Consider the following 26,970-nt stretch of genomic DNA (forward strand, 5'->3'; position numbering starts at 1 on the left):
AGCAATTTTAATGGTCAGTAGTGTAGCTTTTGCTTAAAACGGAGCGCTAATTATCCAAAGCACAGTCGACTAGTGTTTTATAGTGAGACCACTGATCAATTTTCCACAAACATTAAAAATAAATTCTAACATTTTGTTAACACTTTCTCTGTTACATGTTTAACGTCAAGTATTTAACACATTGACGCTTCTTGGTTCTCCTTAAGGTGGTTCACCCAGCTGTTGCGCAATCCCTCCGGGTGAGTGTAGTTGTGCCAGAGACGACCTACACAATACTGCTGTAGGCGGGACGTATTGTCTGCGTTCGGCGGACTCGCGTCGCTCCTGTGTGAGTCTCGGTCAGTCCGTGAGTCCCGTTAGGAGACGTCGGATATTCCGGACGCGGGTGAAGGGCAGACGACTGCGGCACACGCAGACCCGGGCGCCAGGGCAGAGAAAGCTGCCCGACACACGTCTGATGACGCATTCGGCACAACCCGCTGCGGTGCCCGCACTTTGGTTTCCCGCAGGAAGCGACGGCCCGGACCCCGTCTGGCACGAAGCTCTCTGGAACTTGACGCCTATGACGTGCCCGAGCATATGACACAGATCTTGTACTCGTTCCTCGGGGGAATAACTTTCTACGCTCACACGAGCAGAGCCGGCAGTAGTGGAAAATCCGTAGACGCCGGATGTCCCAGGATTCTGTGCTTGGGCCGGTTCAGTAACTACAGTACACAAGTGACATTCCTAAGGATGATATTACACATCAAATATTCTTCAAATTTCTTTCACAAAGATCCTAGACGTGGCGCTAAAAAGGGGTATTACACTGTCATCATATTTTCATCAGATTTCAAGATGGCTGACAACTTGATATTATCCGCTGTAGTTGCTAGTACCACAATTGCACTGTGTCTATATTTGGAAGAAAAGCGGTGGAAAAAAGGAAACATACTTGGATGAAGCCATATGTATTACGTTGAGACAGTAAAAACATTCAGCAACATTTGTTTCGTGAGCTGCTAGTGGAGGACGTCAAGTCTTATATATAAATTACTTACGAATGGATGAGAACTATTTTTATTTTTGAACAATTTAATTAATGCAATTAGTGTTCCAACAACTACAAAAGTAATAAAAAGTACGAAACAGATGAAGAGGTTTTTAACTTGTTGGCATTCAGAGTTCAAATATAAACAAAGTAGAATCGAAAGCTAAGAAAGAATTTTTCGGTTTAGAGTGTGACCACATCCTATATTCCGGCTAGCTGAATAGCTGCCTGGATGTTTCCAGATGTAGAGGTGGATGGCTGTAGTTGTGATTGTGGACGTGAAGTCGCCTGCAGCATATTCCACCTGCCCATCAACACACAATTAATAGCATGCACTGTGCCCCTTGCTCACCTCCTACACCCCCCACCCCCCGAGTCGAAGCAAGTTTATTAAAAAAAAAAAGGGTCGAAGGAACACACCTTTGAAGCCATATTTACAAACACACTACAGAGACGTCATGTAGCTGTAGCGACGCCAGCGCTCCAAGCGGTTATATTTCACATTGCAGTGAACAGAAGACGAACGAATTTTATGATAAAATCTACGGCGAAGCCCTAGATTTGCTCCTATTTATTTGACGACAGGTGATATTTGACAAAGTTCCCTATTACAACATTAAATTTCTTTCGTATATCGACAAAGAAATATGATAGTGCAATACCGGCCTAAATACCAAGGAGATGAAATTGCGCTGCACGGTAATTATTCAGCAATATATAGATCCGACACAAACTTTAATTATATCACGATGACACTTCAATGATAGCTTTGAGCAAATTACTCAGTGGTGCATGCTTTGGAAAATCAAAATTAATCCCACCAAATGCCAAGTAATAATGTTCGCTTCCAAGAGACGTCCTCCACACTGCTGTTTAACCTGAATGGCACAGACGTCCCTTGGATGAATTCGGTAAAATATTTAGGCCTTGTAATTGACAGTAGATTAAGCACAAAAGCCCACTATATTTTTTTTTTAATCATCAGTCTTCTGACTGCGTTGATGCGACCCACCACGAATTTCTCTGGTGTGCCAAGCTCTTCATCTCAGAGAAGCATTTGCAACCTATGTCCTCAATTATCTGCTTGATGTATTCAATTCTCTTTATTCCCCTACAGTATTTGCGTCTGCAGCTCCCTATAGTACCATGGAAGTCAGTCCCTGATGTTTCAAGATGTCCTATCATCCTGTACCTTCTCCTTGTCAGTGTTTTCCACATAGTCCTTTCCTCTCGGAGTCTCCACAATACATCCTCATTCCTTACGTTATCAGTCCACCTAATTTTCAACATTCGTCTGTAGCACCACATCACAAATTCTTAATTCTCTTCCGTTCCGGTTTTCCCGCAGTCAGTGTTTCACTACCATACAATGCTGTGCTCCAAACATATATTCTCAGAAATTCCTTCCTCAAATTAAGGCCTATGTTTGATACTAGTAGACTTCTCTTGGCCAGAAATGCCCTTTTTGCCATAGCGAGTCTGCTTTTGATGTCCTCCTTGCTCCACCCGTAATTGGTTATTTTTCTGCCAAAGTAGCAGAATTCCTTAACTTCATCTACTTTTTGACCATCAATCCTGATGTTAAGTTTCTCGCTGTTCTCATTTCTGCTACTTCTCATTTCTTTCGTCTTTTTTGGATTTCATCTCAATCCACATTCTGTACTTGTTAGACTGTTCATTCCATTCAGCAGATCATGTAATTCTTCTTCACTGTCACTCGGAACAGCAATGTCATCAGCGAATCCTATCATTGATATCCTTCTACCTTGAATTTTGATTCCACTCGATGAATCTTCCTTTTATTTCTATCATTGCTTCTTAGATGTACAGATTGAACAATAGGGGCGAAAGACTAAATCCCTGCCTTGCACCCTTTTTAATCCGAGCACTTCGTTCTTGGTCATCCATTCTCATTATTCCCTGTTGGCTCTTGTACACATTGTATATTACTCGTCTCTCCCTACAGCTTACCCCTATTTTTCTCAGATTTTCGAAGATCTTGCACCATTTTACACTGTTGAACGCTTTTTTAAGGTCTATGAGCGTGTCTTGATTTTTCTTTAGTCTTGCTTCCATTATCAACCGTGACGTCAGAATTGCTCCTCTGGTACCTTTACCTTTCCTGAAGCCAAGCTGCTCGTCATTTAACACATCCTCAATCTTCTTCTCCATTCTTCTGTATATTATTCTTGTCAGCAATTTGGATGCATGAGCTGTTAAGCTGATTGTGCGATAATCCTCGCACTTGTCAGCTCTCTCAGTCTTCGGTGGATAATATTTTTCCGAAAGTCAGACGGTGTATAACCAGACTCACGCATTCTACAGACCAGCGTGAATAGTCGATTTGTTAACACTTCCCACAACGATTTTAGAAACTGATGGAATGTTATCGATCCCTTCTGCCTTATTTGATCTTAAGTCCTCCAAAGCTCTCTTAATTTCTGATTCTAATACTGAATCCCCGGTCACTTCTAAACCGAGCCCTGTTTCTTCTTTATCACATCAGACAAATCTTCCCCCTCATAGAGGCCTTCAGTGTACTGCTCCACCACATTACTAACGCATGTAATAAAGGTAAAGCCAGAATCCTACAACGCCGGGTCTCACGATCAGCGTTAAGCTCCTCTACAAGACATGTCTGCGTCGCAAGTTTGGAGGATGACTTCTAATATACACCTCAAAAAGATCTAGAGTTTGCTAACCGGATTCCCACGATCATAACGGACGCACCAAGTTACGTGCTGAGCACACTGCGACCTTATCATGCAGAAAAGATAATTAGTCATCCAAAATAGAGCCACTACTTTCTATGAAAAATTCCAACTATCCCATTTCGCACTCACTCACTGATACGACACATGGACTTTCGACAAACATAATATCGAACACAAAATTCAGCAACACAAACGACACCTATATCCGACGCACAGAGTTTAGTCATTCGTCACACACAAAGCCATCTCATCACAAATCCCTACGCCAGACAGGAGGCGGGGGTTGAATTTCCTGATCCTTCAGATACAGTAGGGTGAAATACCCAATCCGATTAGCGACAGTATGTTCTCAGCAGACAAGCAGTAACAACAGAATGTGTAGATAAATGGAAATGCCGTGTGGCGAGGGCTTCCCGTCGGGTAGAACTGTCACCTGGTGCAAGTCTGTCGAGTTGACGCCATTTCGGCGACTTGCGAGTCGATGGGGATTAAATGATGATGATAAGGACAACACAACACCCAGTCCCTGAGCGGAGAAATCTCCGACCCAGGCGGAAATCGAGCCCGGGACATTAAATATGACATCCGTCGCGCTGACCACTCAGCTACCGGGGGCGGACAGAATGTGTAGGTCAGGAGAGGTCAATAGCTTCGAACGTGGACTAGTCATTGTACCTCACCTGAATTACAAATTCATCAGAGACACTTTCAACAGTTCTACAACAGCCCGAGTCGACTGTTGACAATGAGATCGTTCAGCGGAAACGCGAAAGAACAACCACAAGTGAACAGAGACCAGGCAGACCTCATGTACTGACCGACAGGGTCCGTCGACCATTACGAAGGGTGACTGTTAAATTTTTTTGATGTCAGTGGAAGAATCACTCGTGGGTTCCAAACTCCTCCCAGTAGTCCAGGTATCACAATGACTGTGTGTAGGGAGTTACAATGTTGAGCAGCACCTTACAAGCTACACATTTCTGTTTGTTGTGGTATTCAGTCCAGAGACTGGTTTGCTGCAGCTCTCCACGCTACTCCACCCTGTGCACGTTTGTTCATCGCCCAGTACCTATTGCAACCTACATCCTTCTGAATCTGTTTAGTGTATTTATCTCTTGGCCTTTCTCTACTATCTTTACCCTCTGCGCTGTTCTCCAAAACTAAATTGGTGATCCCTTGAAGCCTCAGAATATGTCCTACCAACCGATCCCTTCTTCGAGCCAAGTTGTGTCACAAATTTCTCATTCCCCAATTCTATTCAATACCTCCTCATTAGTTATGTGATGTACCCATCTCATCTTCAACATTCTTCTGTAGCACCACATTTCGAAAGCTTCTACTCTCTTCTTGTCCAAACTATTTATCGTCCATGTTTCACTTCCATACATGGCGACACTCCATACAAATACTTTCAGAAAAGACTTCCTGACACTTAAATCTATACTCGATGTTAACAAATTTCTCTTCTTCAGAAACGCTTTCCTTGCCATTGCCAGCCTACATCTTATATCCTCTACTTCGACCATCATCATTTATTTTGCTCCGCAAATAGCAAAACTCATTTCTTACTTTAAGCGCATCATTCCCTAATCTAATACCCAGGTCCTTTTCTGTCTCTGATAGATTTACAAAGTCATCGACGAACCTCGAAGATTTAATTTCTTCTCCATGGATTTTAATTCCTACTCCGAATTTTCCTTTTGTTTCCTTTACTGCTTGCTCAATATACAGATTGAATAAAATCGGAGATAGGCTACAACCCTGTCTCACTTCCTTCCCAACCACTGCTTCCCTTTCATGTCCCTCGACTCTTATAACTGCCATCTGGTTTCTGTACAAATTGTAAATAGCCTTTCACTCCCTGTATTTTACCCCTGCCACATTCAGAATTTGATAGAGAGTATTCCAGTCAACATTGTCAAAAGCATTCTCTAACTCTACAAATGCTAGAAACTTAGGTTTGCCTTTTCTTAATCTATTTACAAAGATAAATCGTAGGGTCAGTATTGCATCACGTATTCCAACATTTCTACGTAATCCAAACTGATCTTCCCCGAGGTCGGCTTCTACCAGTTTTTCCATTCGTCTGTAAGGAAGTCGTGTTAGTATTTTGACACATTTCTGTAGTCAATGGTAAATAACGCTTGAGGTGGTGTGACTAGGGCCTCCCATCGGGTAGACTGTTCGCCGGGCGCAAGTCTTGAGATTTGACGCCACTTCGGCGACTTGCGCTTCGATGAGGATAAAATTGTAATGATTAGAAAATCTCCGACCCGGCCGGGAATCGAACCTGGGCCCTTAGGATTGACTTATATTGTGTTGGCCATTCTGCCACCGCGGGCGGACTTGGAAGAGGTGTAAACAGGGATGCCACTGGTAACGACTGATTTGGAGAGATGAATCCTGCTATACCCTGTAGTAATACGATGGAAGCCTTTCGGTATGAAAAAAAAGTCACCTCTCATCGTGTGTATTGCCAACGTAAGGAAGTTTATGAACACTTTTTGCAGCATTGTGTACCCGGTACAGTAGAGGAACGGTTCGGAGATGATGCTTGTTTTTATCACCATAGCAGCAGCTGTGAGCTAACGTTTGTGGACAACATTCCTGAAATGGACTCGCCTACCTAGATTCCCTACCTAAAAGCAATGGAACACATATGGGATGAATTGGAATATCGCACCAGATCCCAACTTTCTTTGCATTAGGTTCTTGACGAAGAATAGGCTATAATTCCTCCACAGACACCTGATTGAAAGTGTCGCTAGCAGAGTTCAAACCGTCGTAGGCGAAGGGTGGAGTCACATTATATTAGCGTCCACTGATAGGTGCCCAGATACTTATGATCAAATAGTGTATCAATTTAAAGGCGAGTATTTTGAGAAACATAAAACGCTCTGCACCAAAACAGTGTTTTCTTTGATTTGTTTTGAACCAGCCCTCGCAAATAGTTGCTGGCCGGTGCTAAGAACTCGTTCGCATGGCATTGTTGGCGGCAGCTAGACAATGCTCCATTAATGAAGACGCGTATACAGTGTTGAAGCTGCTAGCAAATTAGATGTGCTGATGCTTAAGGCTACTATTCTAAATGTTTAGGAGGACATCACTATCCTTCCAGTGCGACGATCGAAGCTGTGAATATGATGAACTATTTCTCAGCGAACGAATGTTGTAAGGTACAGTTTAGTATATAAGCCTTCATTTCATCAGTTTCCGTTTCTATGACTTGTTTTCGCAGTTCGTCATGTAAGATCTTACATTTGAATTAGTAGAACTGAACCAAACTGCTTACACTTGTTATGATTCAGAAGTTCGTTTAGCTTTTGTTTATTGGCAAGGATTCTGTTTGAATTTACCAAGCAGCCTACACTGTAGCAATCCCGTGGGGAGGGGGGGGGGGGGGGGGGGGGGAGGATGCAAGATGGTTTACTAAACGCTCCACCCTGAAATCTGGAGTTAAGATATGCCTACATCACAGAACTCTCACACGCCTCTAATGGTTAACCATTAGTTCTTTGGGATATGATACGTTTGTTGTGTCACCTATAAAATATACTTAATGTGGCATGTCACGTCTCGAAAATGACAGGCTGATTTATAACAAAAATGGCAATTTTAGTTTTTGGCCACCCTCCCTCTCGTCGCCAATAAATTTGTTTGTGCCCTATCAAGTAACCATAATATAGATAGAAATAAGAAAATAAAATCAGGGTAGTGATTCTTCTGGAAAACCAGTAATTCTCAGGGTATTACATTTTACCTGGAAAAATCAAGGAATTTCTTGCGTTTCATAAAATCTCAGGTAACTGCCTTTTTAACTTAAATAATTGAAATGAAATTTTATTGAGTTTTATAATTCACTTTTTTTTTCATTTGGCCAGCTATGGACCGCATACAACTTAAGACTTACGGTGTTTCTTTTTCTTCCGTTCTTCCCAGTACTTCTTCATTTTCTAGCCAACTGCTCGTCTGCTCCTATCCATCCTACAGTTTTTTTCAGCTTACTAACGTAATTAAAAATTTTCTTTGTAATCCGTGTTTCTCTACATCTACATCTACATCCGTACTCCGCAAGCCACCTGACGGTGTGTGGCGGAGGGTACCCTGAGTACCTCTATCGGTTCTCCCTTCTATTCCAGTCTCGTATTGTACGTGGAAAGAAGGATTGTCGGTATGCTTCTGTGTGGGCTCTAATCTCTCTGATTTTATCCTCATGGTCTCTTCGCGAGATATACGTAGGAGGGAGCAATATACTGCTTGACTCTTCGGTGAAGGTATGTTCTCGAAACTTCAACAAAAGCCCGTACCGAGCTACTGAGCGTCTCTCCTGCAGAGTCTTCCACTGGAGTTTATCTATCATCTCCGTAACGCTTTCGCAATTACTAAATGATCCTGTAACGAAGCGCGCTGCTCTCCGTTGGATCTTCTCTATCTCTTCTATCAACCCTACCTGGTGCGGATCCCACACTGCTGAGCAGTATTCAAGCATTGGGCGAACAAGCGTACTGTAACCTACTTCCTTTGTTGTCGGATTGCATTTCCTTAGGATTCTTCCAATGAATCTCAGTCTGGCATCTGCTTTACCGACGATCAACTTTATATGATCATTCCATTTTAAATCACTCCTAATGCGTACTCCCAGATAATTTATGGAATTAACTGCTTCCAGTTGCTGACCTGCTATTTTGTAGCTAAATGATAAGGGACCTATCTTTCTATGTATTCGCATCACATTACACTTCGCTACATTGAGATTCAATTGCCATTCCGTGCACCATGCGTCAATTCGCTGCAGATCCTCCTGCATTTCAGTACAATTTTCCATTGTTGCAACCTCTCGATACACCACAGCATCATCTGCAAAAAGCCTCAGTGAACTTCCGATGTCATCCACCAGGTCATTTATGTATATTGTGAATAGCAACGGTCCTATGACACTCCCCTGCGGCACACCTGAAATCACTCTTACTTCGGAAGACTTCTCTCCATTGAGAATGACGTGCTGCGTTCTGTTATCTAGGAACTCCTCAATCCAATCACACAATTGATCTGATAGTCCGTATGCTCTTACTTTGTTCATTAAACGACTATGGGGAACTGTGTCAAACGCCTTGCGGAAGTCAAGAAACACGGCATCTACCTGTGAACCCGTGTCTAAGGCCCTCTGAGTCTCGTGGACGAATAGCGCGAGCTGGGTTTCACACGATCGTCTTTTTCGAAACCCATGCTGATTCCTACAGAGTAGATTTCTAGTCTCCAGAAAAGACATTATACTCGAACATAATACGTGTTCCAAAATTCTACAACTGATCGACGTTAGAGATATAGGTCTATAGTTCTGCACATCTGTTCGACGTCCCTTCTTGAGAACGGGGATGACCTGTGCCCTTTTCCAATCCTTTGGAACGCTTCGCTCTTCTAGAGACCTACGGTACACCGCTGCAAGAAGGGGGGCAAGTTCCTTCGCGTACTCTGTGTAAAATCGAACTGGTATCCCATCAGGACCAGCGGCCTTTCCTCTTTTGAGCGATTTTAATTGTTTCTCTATCCCTCTGTCGTCTACTTCGATATCTACCATTTTGTCAACTGTGCGACAATCTAGAGAAGGAAGCACAGTGCAGTCTTCCATTCTTTTTAAATGTCCATAGAATTTTAGCCATCTCTTCCTCATCGTATCTGTGATCTTTTCTGTATTTTTATATAAGTCCTCATTTCGCCTTTTCATCCACCTATTTTCCTTATTTTTCTCAGGAGCTACAATTTTTCTTAGTATTTTTCACCCTCTTTTTTCTAGTTCTCTTAATTCGCCTTTCTTATTCAATGTTAGGTACTCTGATACATACTTGGCTTGTGCCTGAATGACTGAATTATAATGTCTTGTATGGATAATGATTTTGTATTGTAGTAGTTTTATGTTGATTTATATGCAAATTCTAACTTCTTTTCTTTCTTTATTTGTTGTGTTATCCAGTCCATTGGCTTGGATCCACTCTCCCAGGTATTTGAATTTATCAACTCTTAATTTTTCCATACTTTGTTTTCATAAACTTTCCTGTTTTTTTTGTGTGTTCTATATACTCGGTTTTTTCATAGCATATTTTTAGCCCAGTCTTTGCAGCAATCTTGTGTAACAGATCAAGCATAACAGTTGTGTCACAAATTTTATAATACTTAATATTTCAAAGTACGTTAATTATGTGAGTAATAACTCCATGTAAATTATCAGTGTTTAAAAAACTGCAGTTAAACTCCTACTTATGTTTAAAATACAGCCCAACTGAGAAAAGAGAAGTTATTATTGTGGTATGCTGCCTCCTCACCTCCTCTCACCATTAATTTATATTAATTTAACAGGAGCTTCTTGACACCACCTTCCTTCTCAAACTTGGAATTCTCAGGGAACTTTTTTTCCAAGTTTGTGTAGCCACACTGAAAATAAATCTGAAATTTCCTAGAAATGTGTCTAAATATGATAGTTGCTACTAACCATATAAATGGACGAGCTGAGATGCAGATTGAGTGTGGCTTCAATTGCCTGAAGTTCCAGTCGTGTGTGTGTGTGTGTGTGTGTGTGTGTGTGTGTGTGTATGTGTGTGTGTCTTTGGCAAAGGCCTTTCTGGCTGAAAGCTTTGTTGTGCCCATCTGCGGCTCAGCATCTCCGTTATATGTTGAGTAGCAACTTTCCTTTTCATAATATTGTTACATTCCATCCTGGATTTTCCATAAGCTAAATATGATTGGTTTCATACATTTTGACAAAATCACCACAGTCACTTTTAATATTGCTAAAGTTGTGGGACCCATACCAAGTAGGACTAAAAGAGTATGCTAAACATATATAAAGAAGATTTCTGTGGTTGATCAGTGGTTTGTTCACTAGCAGGAGAGCATCTACATCTATATTCTGCAAACCACAATGAGGTGCATGACACAGGGTATGTCCCACTGTACCAGTTATTAGGAATTCTTCCTGTTCCTTTGATAACGGAGGGCAGAAAGATTGATGGTTTGAATGCCTCTGTGTGTGCAGTAATTATTCTAATCTTATCCTGACAATCCCTATGTGAGTGATATGTTGGGAACTATAATGTAAAGCTGATCCTTGAAACTCTGTTAACGGAGTTTCTCAGGCTAGTTTACATCTATCATCAAGAGCCTTTCAGTTCAGTTCCTTCAGTATCTCTGTCCCACTCCCCCATGGATTAAACAAATCTGTGACAATTCGTGCTCCCCTCCCATGTATACATTCAGTATCTCCTGTCAGTCCTATCTGGTATGGGGTCCACACATTCGAGCAATATTCTAGAACTGGTCACACAAGTGATTTCTAAGTCGTCTCCTTTGTAGACCAATAAACCACAGTCTACCACCTGCTTTCCTCATTACTAAACCTATGTGATCATTCCATTGCATATCTCCACAAAGTGTTACACTCAGGTGTTGTACGAGTTGGCTGATTCCAATACTGACTCATTGATATTATAGTAATGTTTTTACATTTTGTGAAGTGTAAAAGTTTACATAGGTAATTACATCATTTGTAAAAAGTCTATTGTTAATATTGTCTGCAAATTCATTAATATACAACATGAACAGTAACGATCCCAACATACTTTTCTGGGGCACACCAAAAGTTAATTCTGCATCTGACAATGACCCTCCATCAAGATAACATGCTCCATCCTCCCTAACAATAACTTCTCAGGCCAGTCACAAATTTCATTTCATACCTATATGATTGTATTTTTGACAATAAGTGTAGGTGTGGTACTGAGTCAAATACTTTTCAGAAATCAGAAAATACTGCATATACCTGATAGCCTTGATCCATAGCTTTCAGTATGTCATGTGAGTAAAGTGGAAGTTTGGTTTCAAATGATCGATGTTTTCGAAATCCATGCTTATGGCATTGTGGAGGTAGTTCAGCTGAAGATGCCTCATTATGTTTGAGCTCAGAATATGTTCTAAGATTATAAGACAAATCAATGTCAAGGGTATTGGATGGTAGTTTTGTGGATCACTTCTGCTACCCTTCTTGTAGATAGGTGTGACCTGTGCCTTCTTCCAAGAAATGGGCTCTGTTTTCTGTTTGTGGGATCTACAATAAATTATAGTTAGAAGAGGGGCTAACTCAGCTGCAAATTCAGTATAGAATCTGACAGTGATTCCATCAGATCCTGGAGCTTTGTTCAAGTATAACAATTTCAGCTGTTTCCCAACACCACAGGAACTAATACTTGTTTCATTCATCTTGTCAGTGGTATGAGGATTAAACTGGTTTTTTCCTTTGTAAAGGAACATTTTAAAATGGAGTTCAATATTTCAGCATTTGCTTTGCTACCCTCAATTTCAGTTCCTGTCTCATTCGCTAGAGTCTGGACACTAACTTTGGTTCCACTAATAGCCTTTACATGTGACCAGAATTTCTTTGGGTTCTGTGAAAGATCACTTGACAGTATTCTGCTATGGTTGTCATAGAAGGCATAATACATTGCTCGCTTGACCACCAAATGGATTTCATTGAGCATCTGTCTACCTATAGCCCTATGCTTTGTTTTCACCTCTTATGCCATAATCTCACAATTTTGATGGTTCTTCTCAAAACGGTCTTCTTTGGATGTCATGCACTTGTTCCAGCTTCTCTCTTAATCTGAAGAGACAAACTGGTAACCATCTTTTGATAGGATAGGTCCTTTAGAATCACCTCCACAGCCTTCATTACTGCTTCTGATGCTGGAAAATGTCTGCTACGAATGTGTGTTTCTTCAGGTTAGGGAATAGGAAAAAGTCACATGGTGTTAAATTCAGGCTACAGGGATTGTGAGGGATGCACTTCACATTGATTTTTGCAAGATATTCGAGTAACAACATTTTCAAGATGCAGCTGTGCATTATCTTAGTGTAGCATACAGCCTGTTTTACAGATATGTGGTCTTTTGCACCTGATATGGATTTGCAAAGTTTTCAGAACATCCCTGTAGCGTTGTTGTTCTGTCAATAATGTGTGTGCAGATAGAACAAGCTGATAAACCATTCCATGAATATAAAAAAGAGATGACTGTATAGATTTTCCAGGAGAAGCAACCACTTTCGCTATTTGTGGCTTGATTCTGAGTGAGATTTGAACACTGAGCTTTGATGTTCGCTGTTAGGATCAAAATAAGGTAGGCAAACAGTGGCCCTTATTTACTCTGAAAGAAACTCTGGAATTCCTCTACCGCCAGCTTCAACTGCATGCAAACCTACAATTGAGTGTCTTTTTGTTTGGAAATCAGTAGTCTTGAACCAACCATGCACAAACGTGTCTCACATGTAAATTTTCTGTCACCAGCTTGTCAGTGGCACATAATGAAATTTTCAGTATTTCAGAAAGTGTTCGTAAGGCTATTAATTGATTTTGCCTCACTATGATAGCAGCGGTGTTGAAGTTCCCTTCCATTAGAGCAGTGAATGGAATGGAATGCTGGGTCCACCTTCTTTGAAAAACTGTGTCATCTCTTTAAACGATTTAAACAAACTTTGAGCTGTGCTGTAGGGAAGAACAGACTGCCCAATGGCCTTTATCATTGCATAGACCTCAACTGAAGATTTTCTGAGAAGAAAGCAGAATTTCAAAGGTGTGTGTTGTTCATCAAGTGTCACCTCCATTGTTGCAGCAGGTGATAACTCAAAATGTCTCAGCATACTCACCTCTCACAGGTGGGAATCAGATATAGTAACAATGAAACTAGTATGGTGTGTTTGTTACACATCAAACTAATAATAATAATCGTAAGACCAAATTCTAGTGTGATAAATTGTGATTATAAAAACCTATGATCATTCTTTATTAAACAGTCCCCCTCTATTTCCCCTCCATGTCTTTGTGTTCATACTGCTGCATCAAAAGCAATCAGATCTCCAGCATGCATCTCCAGTAATTTCTCAGTATTTTTCTGCTGTGTTTTCAAATTAAGCTCTATGCAGTACCACTTACCTTTTTGTTATGAAACAAAGGCTACAGTTTCAACCATACTGCTGTAAAGACAGATAATTGTTAGAACCAAACATATTTTTCCAATTAGCCTGATTGCTGTGGGGTTATGGAATTCATCCTTCCAAAATATTCTTAAAGCAGGTTGACGCAAAAGCACATATAAAAGTTCCTAACAAAGCATGCCATTCTATAAAGCTTTTTTTTTCTGTTACCAGTTATCAGCTGATAAATTAGCAGAATCGTATAAGTAGTCTTGGGAGGAAGCAAACTCACCTTCATAAGGTCTAATCGTTCCTGTGGCAATGTTTCCCAGTGCATGACTGTACAATTGGAAAATTCTGAAATATTCAACCTGAATGAGGTTCATACGATCAAACTATTAACACAGAGGTTTTTTCCCCTCTCGTGGCCACTCATTATATGATGCTGTCTGTATACAAAAGTACTAGTAAATTGTCACAGAAAATCCTGTGAAATGGTTCATGTCATCACTGGCGTAAAGAAAACTAAGAGAATCAATAGGAAACAGCCACATATTGTACTATCAGTCTTCATTGAAGTGGGAACAAAGTGTTGTGCCGTGCAAGCTTCCTACTTAGAACTGTAACTTTATCTTGTATATATTCTTGAACTTTAAAAAGTGCCATTACTGGATAACACTGTTTTTTTTTAATTCTCAGGAAGTGCAAACACATCAATAAATCACACAAGTCTCATGAGTTCCACGGAAGGATGCAATGAGCTCTGACGTCATGTCCAATCAAATCTCACATGTGCTCGATTTGTTTCAGATCTCATGAGTTGAGGGGGTGGGGGGGGGGGGGGGCAGCACCTCAATTGGAACTCAGCACTGTCTTCCCCAGACCACTCCATCACACTCCTGGCCTTGTGACATGGTGCATTATCTTGCTGAAAATGCACTACCATCTGGAAACATGATCATTATGAAAGTTTGTATGTGGTCTGCAGCCAGTGTACAATATTTCTTGATCATCATGGCGCCTTTCATGAGCTCCAATGGACCCATGGATGCCCACATGTTTGTTCACCAGAGTGTAATATTCTGCCACCAGCTTGTGGTTGTCCTCCAGCACAGATGGCAAGGAGGTGTTCCCCTGGAAGATGACAGATTCACACCCTCTCATTGGCATGATGAAGAAGGTATCAGGATTCATCAGATCATGCAACACTATGCCACTACGCCAACATCTGGTGCCAATGGTCATGTGCCCATTGCAGTCATAGTTGCCGATGTTTTGGTGTTAACACTGGCATATGCAGATGTCACTGGCTATGGACACCTGTCGCTAGGAGTGTTCAGTGCACTGTGTGTTGACATACACTTGTACTCTGTACAGCATTAAAGTATGTTTTAGTTCCACTGCAGTTTACCAACTGTGCTGTTTTACCAGTCTGTCCAGGTTACAACATCGACATCTGTAATGAGTGGTGGCTGCCCAACCCTAAGACGTCTGGATGCGATTTCACCTTGGTTTCGCTGCATGTTGAAGAAACTCACCACAGCACTCTTCGAACACTCTACAGGCTGTGCAGTTTCTAAAATGCTTGTGCCCTTGGTCAAATAAATTGCATGCCTTACCCATCCTACACACGGGCAGCATGCACACTGATACTACATGCACCATGCGTGTGTCTGACAAGCAGTCATTCCTCGCCAGATGACACTGCAATCATCTGGATGTCAATCATAGTGTGCTGGCTGATCAGTGTACTTTTTCCACATCCTTGAGAATCATCTTGCTTAGGCTTAGCAGAAGTAACATAAACATGTCAGTTCCTGTGTCAATGTATTATGTATTTTGGTTTTTTGACATGCTCCAACCCCCCCCCCCCCCCCCCTTGAGCAGTGATAGTTAGCCTGGTCCCTGTCACCCACTAGTGGGAGTTCCTGCTTCCATGGTAGGCAATAGGCGGTAGTGATTTTTGTTTTTCTTTTTAAGTTTCATTGCATAAATAATAATATGAACAACAGTGGAGACAGGTTGCAGCCTTGTCTTACCCCTGAAACAATAGACTGGCTGGGTGAGATCAAGATATGTGAACACAAAATAAGCAGTCTTGCATATGCGGATGACTTAGTTGCGATGGCAGATTCCATTGAAAGTTTGCAAAATAATATTTCAGAGCTAGTTCAGAAATGTAAGGACTATGGTATGAAGATTAGCATCTCCAAAATGAAAGTAATGTCAGTGGGAAAGAAATATAAATGGATTGAGTGACAAATAGGAGGAAAAAAGTTAGAACAGGTGGACAGTATCAAGTACTTAGGATGCATATTCTCACAGGATGGCAACATAGTGAAAGAACTGGAAGCGAGGTATAGCAAAGCTAATGCAGTGAGCGCTCAGTTATGATGTACTCTCTTCTGCAAGAAGGAAGTCAGTACTGAGACTAAGTTATCTGTGCACCGTTCAATCTTTCGACCAACTTTGTTGTATGGGAGCGAAAGCTGGGTGGATTCAGGTTACCTTATCAACAAGGTTGAGATTACGGATATTAAAGTAGCTAGGATGATTGCAGTTACTGGTAGATGGGAACAATGGCAGGAGGGTGTCCACAATGAGGAAATCAAAGAAAAACTGGGAATGAACTCTATAGATGTAGCAGTGAGGATGAACAGGCTTAGATGGTGGGGTCATGTTACACGCATGGGAGAAGCAAGGTTACCCAAGAGACTCATGGGTTCAGCAGTAGAGGGTAGGAGGAATCGGGGCAGACCAAGGAGAAGGTACCTGGATTCGGTTAAGAATGATTTTGAAGTAATAGGTTTAACATCAGAAGAGGCACCAATGTTAGCACTGAATAGGGGATCATGGAGGAATTTTATAAGGGGGCTATGCTCCAGACTGAACGCTGAAAGGCATAATCTGTCTTAAATGATGATGATGATGATGATGATGAAAGTTTCATTGCATTTTCATAAAATTTTGATATAAAGTATTTGCTAAGGAATTGTAATTAAATGCTTTAATCTGCTGTAACTCTGCACTATATATATTTCATTAAGTAAAGTTAATTCCCTAGTTTATAAACCACTATTACTGTGGAATCGGGCAGTTAAAAAATTTCACTACCAACAGAGCTATGAAAGTGGGCAGTAGATAAAAAATACTCACTACCTTCACCCATGAGGTTTTCCTCAGTATGAATGTGCAGAACAAACAGTGTGTCTGATCTAGTCTAATATAATATGATGCTGCTCTGATAGACTTCTCGCAGTCATCCATCTCTCCAAATCTTCTGCACCTCTAGCATGTAATCTGTAATATTTCCCAATTTCACCTATGTTGGATGCACTTAGGTCTTGAGCCACCATAAGAATTTGTCAAGAACAACTAAGTTACACATCTGGCTAAATATATAATGTTCACTTACTCCTCGTTACAGCACACTGTAAATCAGGATGCCATGAATGGCAAATCACAGCTTTTTGTCTGTGTGGCATTTGCATATCTTTCTGGATAATTTTCATGAAACTTCACAATACTTTGAAATGGTTGTTGTGATGTATTATGGCAGGACTTTGTAACCTAAGATAGTACACTGATAAGCACTGTGCCAGCTTCAGCTCTAAGGTGAAATAAGGACAGATTGAGGAACAAGAAGTGGATAGAGGAAGGGAAATTAGAGGTCAAATATTAGTGTGACTAACATCTGAAAAGAAGACGGGAGAAAACATAGAGCAAGAAGGGTGGGGGTAGTGGAGAGGATGAGGTAGATATATGAGGACTGAGGGAATAATTAAGTATATGAATAACATATATCATAAGAAGAATAACATTTTGGGGGTGTTTTATGCCATCCGATGTTAGCCTAAGGCCAGAGCAGAAGGATGTGAGGATACGAGGGAGAACTGGTTCCTGTCTCCAGAGTTCCAGGAACATCTCACTTGATACATGCTTCTCTGGCAGCCTGGTACATCTTTATGTCATATATATGTGGGTTATATGCACGACTATTAACTGGTCTGGCCCCATCCCCCCATGCCTTGATGTACTATGTGATACATAGCATCCAATGATGGAGCAACACTCTGCAAAAGAGTTGTGCTATTAAAATGTCATTTGCATCTGGAGCAGATTTCTCTGTCTCATCAATATGATACTCAGTTGTGGTTGTTCTTCAAATCAACTTTGTGTCTCACTGGGAAGACTGAGTGACTTGCCACTTCATTCTAATTTTTCACATCCTTTCACTCCTTCCTCCCGTGGGAAGGAACTAATATGTGAGATATTGCAGCAATTGTGGACAAGTCCAGTTTTGTTCCACAAACCATCTTCCCCTGAGGTGCTCATCTGATTTCTCTTTGTATATTCTTGTGTACCTTTATGATTTTTCTGTGTGCATCACAAGTGATCACTGCGTCGGTTCGGCAGGCATGCGAGGTTCCGGCAAGCCAGAGCGAGCACAGCCACTACACGTGCAGCGACTCTGGGGAGCTGAGCTGTCAGCCGGGCTGGACAGGCGACGTGTGCGATGTGCCTATCTGCCGCAAGGGCTGTGACCCACTGCAGGGCTACTGCAAGCGGCCGGGGGAATGCCGCTGCAAGATGGGTGAGTCAGTCTAGTAGAGGGACAGTCTGGCCGGTGTCTGGCTGCAGCGGGAGAGGGCAGGCAGGCAAGCAGTAACTTAATTGGAGTAGCATATCTGCACTTTGCTAAAGAAAAAATTGTGATAGACTCCTGCAAAAGTACACAGTTCTACGTATTTCAGTCCCACTAACAAAGGCAAAAAGTTAGCTTTATGATTAGAAAGATATAAAATGAAAAGCAATGCATCTATGGGAGGTACTGTGTGCTGAGGAAGCTGGAATGCAGGAATCAGCATAATGTCTCTCATAAATATCTAGGAAATTACTGGATGTGCCTTATGTTTCACCAACTACATAACTGATTGACCATTCATGCAGAGTAACACAGGTGTTTACATACGGTGTTAAAAACATTTAAAATATAAAACGGAATGCAAATTCTAGTAGCCCACAATAGCTGTATTTGTTGGAGTCGATTGGAGACTCCCACTTTGTGGGTTGTAAGTAATCCACATACAGTTTCCTAACTAGATGCATAATATTCTCTGCTTAAATCTATTCATTCAGTAAATATCTTAGAAAACTTCAAGGTATTAATTTATAAAAATTTCTGTACAGTTATACACCAGAAGACACAATTTAGAAGTTGTGAAACGAGTTAAAAATAGTAAGTAATTGACTACAACAAATTCAGTTATTGGAGACTATTAGACTCTTTATTCAGTTTCATGTTATAAATGTTTTAACAACTGTATGTAAACAACTATGTTATACTGTAAGAATGGTCAATCAATTATGTAAAGTTACTTTAGCTGTGGCTGCCCTTGTTCTATAAACCATCTGTTCACAAAATGCCCTCAAGGAAATAAAAATTAAAAAAAAATAATAGAAACATTATTATTTACCATCCTTATTAATAGCTGAGGAATAATTCATGTGTATGATGAAGTTACAAGTGTGTGATACTCAAGATTACAATTTTTAGTGCTCTCTATCTATCTTCCCCTCAAGCTCTCTCTCTCTCTCTCTCTCTCTCTCTCTCTCTCTCTCTCTCTCTCTCTCTCTCTCTCTCTCTATCTCTCTGTGTGTGTGTGTGTGTGTGTTTAAAAATTGAGAAGTATCAATGAAATTTATCAGAACATAGAAAATGTATCAGAAACAGTATGGAAGAGAATATTACTAGTTTCTGGACATATTTACAGAATTTATGAGAAAAGCAACTCAAAAGAATTTTCAGATTGCAAAAGCAAGGCTTATGTATTTTTTGGTATCCCGAGAGGCTTGCTGTACATGGCTAGATACTTAGAATCTGTTCTATGCCACATTAAGACCACCGAGCGAGGTGGCGCAGTGGTTAGACACTGGACTCGCATTCGGGAGGACGGCGGTTCAATCCCGCGTCCGGCCATCCTGATTTAGGTTTTCCGTGATTTTCCTAAATCACTCCAGGCAAATGCCGGGATGGTTCCTTCCAAAGGGCACGGCCGACTTCGTTCCCCATCCTTCCCTAATCCGATGAGACCGATGACCTCACTGTCTGGTCTCCTTCCCCAAACCAACCAACCAACCACACTAAGACTGAGGTATGGATGGTGTAAATCATTTCTCCTTCACGTATTATATTTGTGAATGCTACTTCCATTTCCAAGCTGTGATTGATTGTTGACAAGAAGATTCATATGGGTATAGTATATACCACACCAAGAAAGTCAAGTGGAGGTGTGTTCACCGTCAGTGACACTTTTGACTGGAATAGACAATCTGATCAGCTTTGGTGTCACTATGACTACCTTTCTCTTCTTTCTTCCCTAGGGACTTCTGGGGATCATGATCCAATTAAAATACTTCCACCTTTGGTGTTCCTTCCCTTTGTGCTAGTATTTCTTCATTTTTTCACTGTATTTCTTTTCCTTTTCTCCCTTGAAAACTTACTTTTAAAAATTTCCTCAAATGTTTCTCTTCCATAAATTCTTCTTCTCTTATGTTGTTTCTTCATAAATATTTCATGACCTCCTTATTCCAGGTGACTGTTGCGTTTTCCCAAGAATATTTGAAAATTCTTTTGCATAGTATGTTGTCATCAATTCTGTAAATATGTCCAAAAATAGCAATCTTCTCCTCAATGTTATTTCTGATAAATTTTCTGTGTTCTCATAAATTTCATTGTTATTTCTTAGTTTGCAGAATTCTGAAGTTTTCAGAGGGCCTCATATTTCCTTATTCTTCTGTCTGATTTTTCTAATTTTCAAGCTTATAATTAAGTACTTTGAATTCTGGTATTGTTACTATATTGTGGTGCTTTATTGTAAGGTTTAGGTAAGCACACATCCCCTCCCCCCTTTCCCCTTTCCACCCCACCGGCACACACACACACACACACACACACACACACACACACACAGAGAGAGAGAGAGAGAGAGAGAGAGAGAGAGAGTGTGTGTGTGTGAGAGAGAGAGAGAGAGAGAGAGAGAGAGAGAGAGAGAGAGAGAGAAATTAGAATTATATATTAATACCTTGAGTCGCTGATGGATGCTGTTATATATCAATGAGGACAGGTGAAAGTATCCATACAAGAAGAGAGGGAGAGAGAGAGAGCACTAACAATTATAATTTGATTGTGACTTTATCATATACAAAAATTATTACCACATTTTTTAAGAAATGAGGTAATTAATAAAGTGATAAAATGTGGTGTTATTTCTTTCTTAATTTTTTATGTGCTTATGAGTATTGGTAAAACAAGCCATGTCCATGAACTACCTAGATATTTCTGCTGACATCAGCACCAGTATAAAATGTGCAGCTAAGACACATACGTTGATTTCTGCATTCTGGCTTCCTCGGTGGATCGTACCTCTCACAGACATGCTGCTTTTAATTTTGTGTTCATCTGTTGACAATCAGTTCTACACTCCTGGAAATTGAAATAAGAACACCGTGAATTCATTGTCCCAGGAAGGGGAAACTTTATTGACACATTCCTCGGGTCAGATAAATCACATGATCACACTGACAGAACCACAGGCACATAGACACAGGCAACAGAGCATGCACAATGTCAGCACTAGTACAGTGTATATTCACCTTTCGCAGCAATGCAGGCTGCTATTCTCCTATGGAGACGATCATAGAGATGCTGGATGTAGTCCTGTGGAACGGCTTGCCATGCCATTTCCACCTGGCGCCTCAGTTGGACCAGCGTTCGTGCTGGACGTGCAGACCGCGTGAGACAACGCTTCATCCAGTCCCTAACATGCTCGATGGGGACAGATCCGGAGATCTTGCTGGTCAGGGTAGTTGACTTACACCTTCTAGAGCATGTTGGGTGGCATGGGATACATGCGGACGTGCATTGTCCTGTTGGAACAGCAAGTTCCCTTGCCGGTCTAGGAATGGTAGAACGATGGGTTCAATAACGGTTTGGATGTACCATGCACTATTCAGTGTCCCCTCGACGATCACCAGAGGTGTACGGCCAGTGTAGGAGATCGCTCCCCACACCATGATGCCGGGTGTTGGCCCTGTGTGCCTCGGTCGTATGCAGTCCTGATGTGTGGCACTCACCTGCACGGCACCAAACACGCATACGACCATCATTGGCACCAAGGCAGAAGCCACTCTCATTGCTGAAGACGACACGTCTCCATTCGTTCCTCCATTCAAGCCTGTCGCGACACCACTGGAGGCGGGCTGCACGATGTTGGGGCATGAGCGGAAGACGGTCTAACGGTGTGCGGGACCGTAGCCCAGCTTCATGGAGACGGTTGCGAATGGTCCTCGCCGATACCCCAGGAGCAACAGTGTCCCTAATTTGCTGGGAAGTGGCGGTGCGGTCCCCTACGGCACTGCGTAGGATCCTACGGTCTTGGCGTGCATCCGTGCGTCGCTGCGGTCCGGTCCTAGGTCGACGGGCACGTGCACTTTCCGCCTACCACTGGCAACAACATCGATGTACTGTGGAGACCTCACGCCCCACGTGTTGAGCAATTTGGCGATACGTGCACCCGGCCACCCGCATGCCCACTATACGCCCTCGTTCAAAGTCCGTCAACTGCACATACGGTTCACGTCCACGCTGTGGCGGCATGCTACCAGTGTTAAAGACTGCGATGGAGCTCTGTATGCCACATCGAACTGGCTGACACTGATGGCGGCGGTGCACAAATGCTGCGCAGCTAGCGCCATTCGACGGCCAACACCACGGTTCCTGGTGTGTCCGCTGTGCCGTGCATGTGATCATTGCTTGTACAGCCCTCTCGCAGTGTCCGGAGCAAGTATGGTGGGTCTGACACATCGGTGTCAATGTGTTCTTTTTTCCATTTCCAGGGGGCGGTAGTTTCCCCACCATAGATTTTGGAGAAGAATTGCACACAGTCAAATCAATACAGCTCTATAAACAACTTTTTTTGATTGTACTGTTTGCCCCTGACAACTGCTGGAGAAAGATGTGTATTGCCATTTGTTGCTAAATTGTCTACCGAAATAGGCAATATTCCAAAGAAAAACAGTTTTTGAGGGGCCTAATGACAATAGAGATGATAGGCAGAGATTTGTTTAACCTACAAGATTATTTGCAAAGTGTGTAGTTCATACCAGACAAGAAAAACTGGTAGATCAGTGTGCTCCAGGGTTGAATAACACATTAGAAGCTGAAAGCTGCAGAAACATAACAGCTTTGTGCGCCATTGTGTGGAAAGCAGACCCAGTCATGTAGTAGGTGCAGAAGCAATGCATTCTGCATGTGAGGGCTGGAAACTGACTGCTTGAAATACTGGAGACCAAGAGGCACTGGAAGAGCCAACCTGAATAAAATACTGAAGAAAGGGACAGACTTCAGTTAGTCTACACTTCTTGATACTGCTAAACTGAACTGACTGCATACTCCATCTTTGTTAAATCCCTGCTAGAAAGGAAGTAAAATCCGTCTTTGTTAAATTGTGCCATACTATAGTTAAGTTTTGCCCTATTACAAAGGGATTTCCCAATACTTTATTTTAGTATTCTCTGATTCTCAATGTATCCATCATTGGTTTTGTGCCTTTGTCTCACTTCAATCCGGGGTCAGCCTTGCTACTATCGATTTGGTGATGTTAGTGTCAGAGTCTGGGTGGATGACCTTCCTTTTGCCACCCTGTAGCCCCTGTTGTGTAATTAGTGTACTCCAGCTGTCTGTATCGAGTGTAAACAATGAAATAGTGTGAATTTTCTGCAAATGTCTGCATGTTGGGTAACTGAGGCGGGAAATGGGGACCAGCCTGGTATTCATCTAGTGGGATTTGGAAAACTGCCTAAAAACCACATCCAGGCTGGCCAGCACACTCGCCCTCATCGTTAATCCGCCAGGTGGATTTGACCCAGGGCCAGTGCACCTAACCTAGTCCAAGAAGCAGTGCATTAGCTCCCTTGGCTAACCTGGCAGGTGATACTCAATGTATTAAGTTGTGTATTTAATATTAGCAGTTAATTTCTTTCATAGTTGTAAATTATTTCTCATTTTTCACTTTTGTAGTCCTGACTTCCTCAGTTGCTTGTAATGCTACGGTATACTGACAATTTTTACTTTTTAGACTGTCTGACTACAACTGAATGAAACACAATTTTCATGCCATATACTTTTGCCTTTATTCTCTGCAAGGCATCTTCAGTGGCAGGTTGCACAGACAATTTTCTACATATTACGCTTCTGTCACAGGTTTGGTGCCATTCCTCTTCTGATAAATGCCACTTGTGCTTTTTCTCCCACATTTCACTGTTGTAGTCAGACAATCCAAAAAGTAAAAATTATCAATATACTGTAATATTTCTCATTTTTGTTATTATCATTATGCACAACAGTATCTTTGTGAGTAATGCTAGACAATGTGCTTAACAACCTGAAACTTAGGTCAAAAAATAAATATTTAGTGTAATAGATGGCAAATGATAATGCATTTTACATACAATAATGGATTACTAGCAGGATTGCATCATTTACTTGATGTATCTGTGAAAGAAATGTGTGTGTCTCTTTCTTCTTGGGTCACAGTACCTGTTTCTTTGGTCGCAAAGTGAAGTGAAATATTTTCCAGGTTTCTACGGTGAGCTATGCAACAAGTGCATAACGATGTTTGGCTGCCAGCACGGCTACTGCAACAACAGCTTTGAGTGCCTATGTGAGGAAGGCTGGGATGGGCTCTTCTGCTCTGAACGTAAGTACACAAATAGACTTTTCTGTTCCCCTAATGGAGTTCATGAGAAATGTCTCAGATATTTGTTTGTGTTATGTTCATAGTTATTTGTAATGTACTTTTTTTGCTAAGAAGGCAAACCCAGTGTTTGACATGTGCACATTCCTTTTTATTCTTCATTTAACAACATCTACAAAAATTGTTAAATTTGAGTCCAGGTTTACATAATCCTTTCAGTTCACTTTTGTAAAAATGTGAAAGGGTCTTTCTGACAATTAGGCCTTCATCTGGAGTTATATAATAACTGACTGAATATAAACCACACATTTAATTTTGGGGGAGGGGGGAAGAAGAGACAGAGTCAGTGGAGAAAATGTTTTGTCACATCACCCATTTTTGATTTATCAGAGTCACTGTTTTCACCACTCTCCTCCTTGTCCTCACTACCTTCCGGGGCAGCTCTTCTTGAGCCCTTCAATGATAGTGTGTGGTATTATTGTATACCATGAAGAGAGAATCCACCAACACATATTGCTGATTGATGGATTTGTGGTTGTAATAGATGGACCAAACAAACACCGTTTAAAAGCCAGTCTGGATAATGTTTTCAGGGACTGTCTTTAAATGGCTAGTTTGTGATTATATAAAGTTTCTGCAGATTTTAATTCATACCTCCAGGTGGCGACCTAGATTTAGCTTGAATGTAGCTTCAGGTGTGAGACAACCTTTGAAGGCGTTCAGCACTAGCATAGCTCTCTTACCGAGTGGCTCATGAGGTCTGCAATTCCAAACATTACCTGGCCTGTCCATCATTAATTCTGTTGCCACCCTGACTTTTTGTTGACAACGAGTCACTGACATCATAGGAAAGTTTTCCTTGGGCTTCTCAATAATGTGGGGGGAGTGGGACAACTTTTGTACGTCATGTCACTTCTCACCCTTTTATAGTTCACTGTCATACTCCTCAGTATGTCTCAATTTTTGTATCCCGCCTGGAAGGCAGCGAGTGGGTAGAAGCAGGAGCATGAAAAATACGTTGGCACTGCACGTAAGTAAAAGTGGTTTACTGTGCAAAAAACAGGTTAATACATGGTTACATAACTTGTAATGAGGTGTGATGCTGAGACCCCTTGTATGTAGAGCAAAGCTGAAGCAAAGTGTCCCGGCCGTCTGCTCTCGATCAAAATGGGGAGAATCAGGAGTGCAGCTCGTAGATCTCTCCCGCTCTGGCTAGAGTGCGCTGTCATCAGTGTTTCATAGAAGTACCAACTTAACTTAACGCTGTGGCATTGTATCTATCAATGCCACATCCCTCCCCCCTGAAACAACGCACCGTCATTGAGTATGGCTTCTGACGGCGGGTGGAGGGACCTGGGGTGGTGCAGCTGATGGGGCGGACAGCAGAACTGCCAGGGAAACACACAGGGTGCGCTGTCCACATGTGCAATTAAAGTCACACTCAGAAGTTTGCCCCTGAAGGTCCACTAACCAAGATTTATTGGACTGAGTAGGGCCATGCCGGAGGCAGAAAAATTTGTAGCGTGCAGCTACCACATTTACACTGTCATGGAAGTGGGAGCTCAAAGCATCAATCTCTTCATCATAAGTTTTAGTGTCGAGGCGGGTGTTGGGAAACAATTTTACGAGCACATGGTACAACACAACACCCGCGTTGGCAATGAAAAAACCAAGCCGCTCTGTACCTGGTAGTTTGTAAGCTGCGAAGTGTGCGTCGAGCTGGGCGATGTATTCCGGCCAGCGTTCAATGTCAGGATTGAAGGTACGAAATGACGGCGCCGTCGGCGATGGCATCACTTCAGGTGGTGGCATTGGAGACACCAAAGTAGCTGCAGTTTGTAGTGTGACCAGTCCATTTATGGCAGCAAGCAGCTGTGTCATTTGCTGAGCCTGAAAACGTACAAGATCAGACAGCAATGCGTGTTCCTGTGGCGAAGCCATGGTTTACACAAATGAAAGTGTTAAAACTGAAGCTAGCATGAAAAGAAAGCAGTACCGAGCAAAAAAGGAAATGATAGGGGAAACCGTCGTTGCCAACTTTGTATCCCGCCTGGAAGACGGTGCGTGGCTAGGAGCAGGAGCAGAAAAAATACGTCGGTACTGCATGTAAGTGAAAGTGGTTTACTGGTGCCAAAAACAAGTTAATACATGGTTACATAACGTGCAATGAGGTGCGATGCTGAGACCTGTCGTATGTAGAGCAAAGCTGAAGTGAAGTGTCCCGGCCATCTGCTCTTGATCAAAATGGGGAGAATCGGGAGTGGAGCTCATAGATCCCTCCCACTCCAGCTAGAGTGCGCTGTCATCGGTGTCTCGTAGTAGTGCCAACTTAACTTACGCCGTGGCATCGTAGCTATCGATACAACATCAATAATGGCTGTTTTGTTGGCATTACATCTGGTGTAAAGCGTAAGAGTGCCTCTGCAATTCTGGGATTACATGCTTCTGAGAGTTGACAAGCATGTGAATAAATCTTATGGTAGTCTCTGTGCTAGTGTAGTACTTTGTC

The 26,970-nt window shown here is 41.9% G+C and overlaps 1 protein-coding gene across 1 annotated transcript in view; it reads left to right on the forward strand.

Annotated features, from left to right (window-relative positions):
* LOC126291813 (delta-like protein 1) overlaps positions 1-26,970 on the forward strand; it is a 108,212-nt gene that overhangs the window by 50,590 nt on the left and 30,652 nt on the right. Inside the window, exons 2-3 of the mRNA XM_049985509.1 lie at positions 18,121-18,298; positions 24,345-24,464. Of these exons, the coding sequence (XP_049841466.1) occupies positions 18,121-18,298; positions 24,345-24,464 (298 nt within the window). The remainder of the gene's footprint in view (positions 1-18,120; positions 18,299-24,344; positions 24,465-26,970) is intronic.

This window comes from Schistocerca gregaria, chromosome 9 (assembly GCF_023897955.1).
Source record: "Schistocerca gregaria isolate iqSchGreg1 chromosome 9, iqSchGreg1.2, whole genome shotgun sequence".
NCBI classification, from domain to species: domain Eukaryota; kingdom Metazoa; phylum Arthropoda; class Insecta; order Orthoptera; family Acrididae; genus Schistocerca; species Schistocerca gregaria.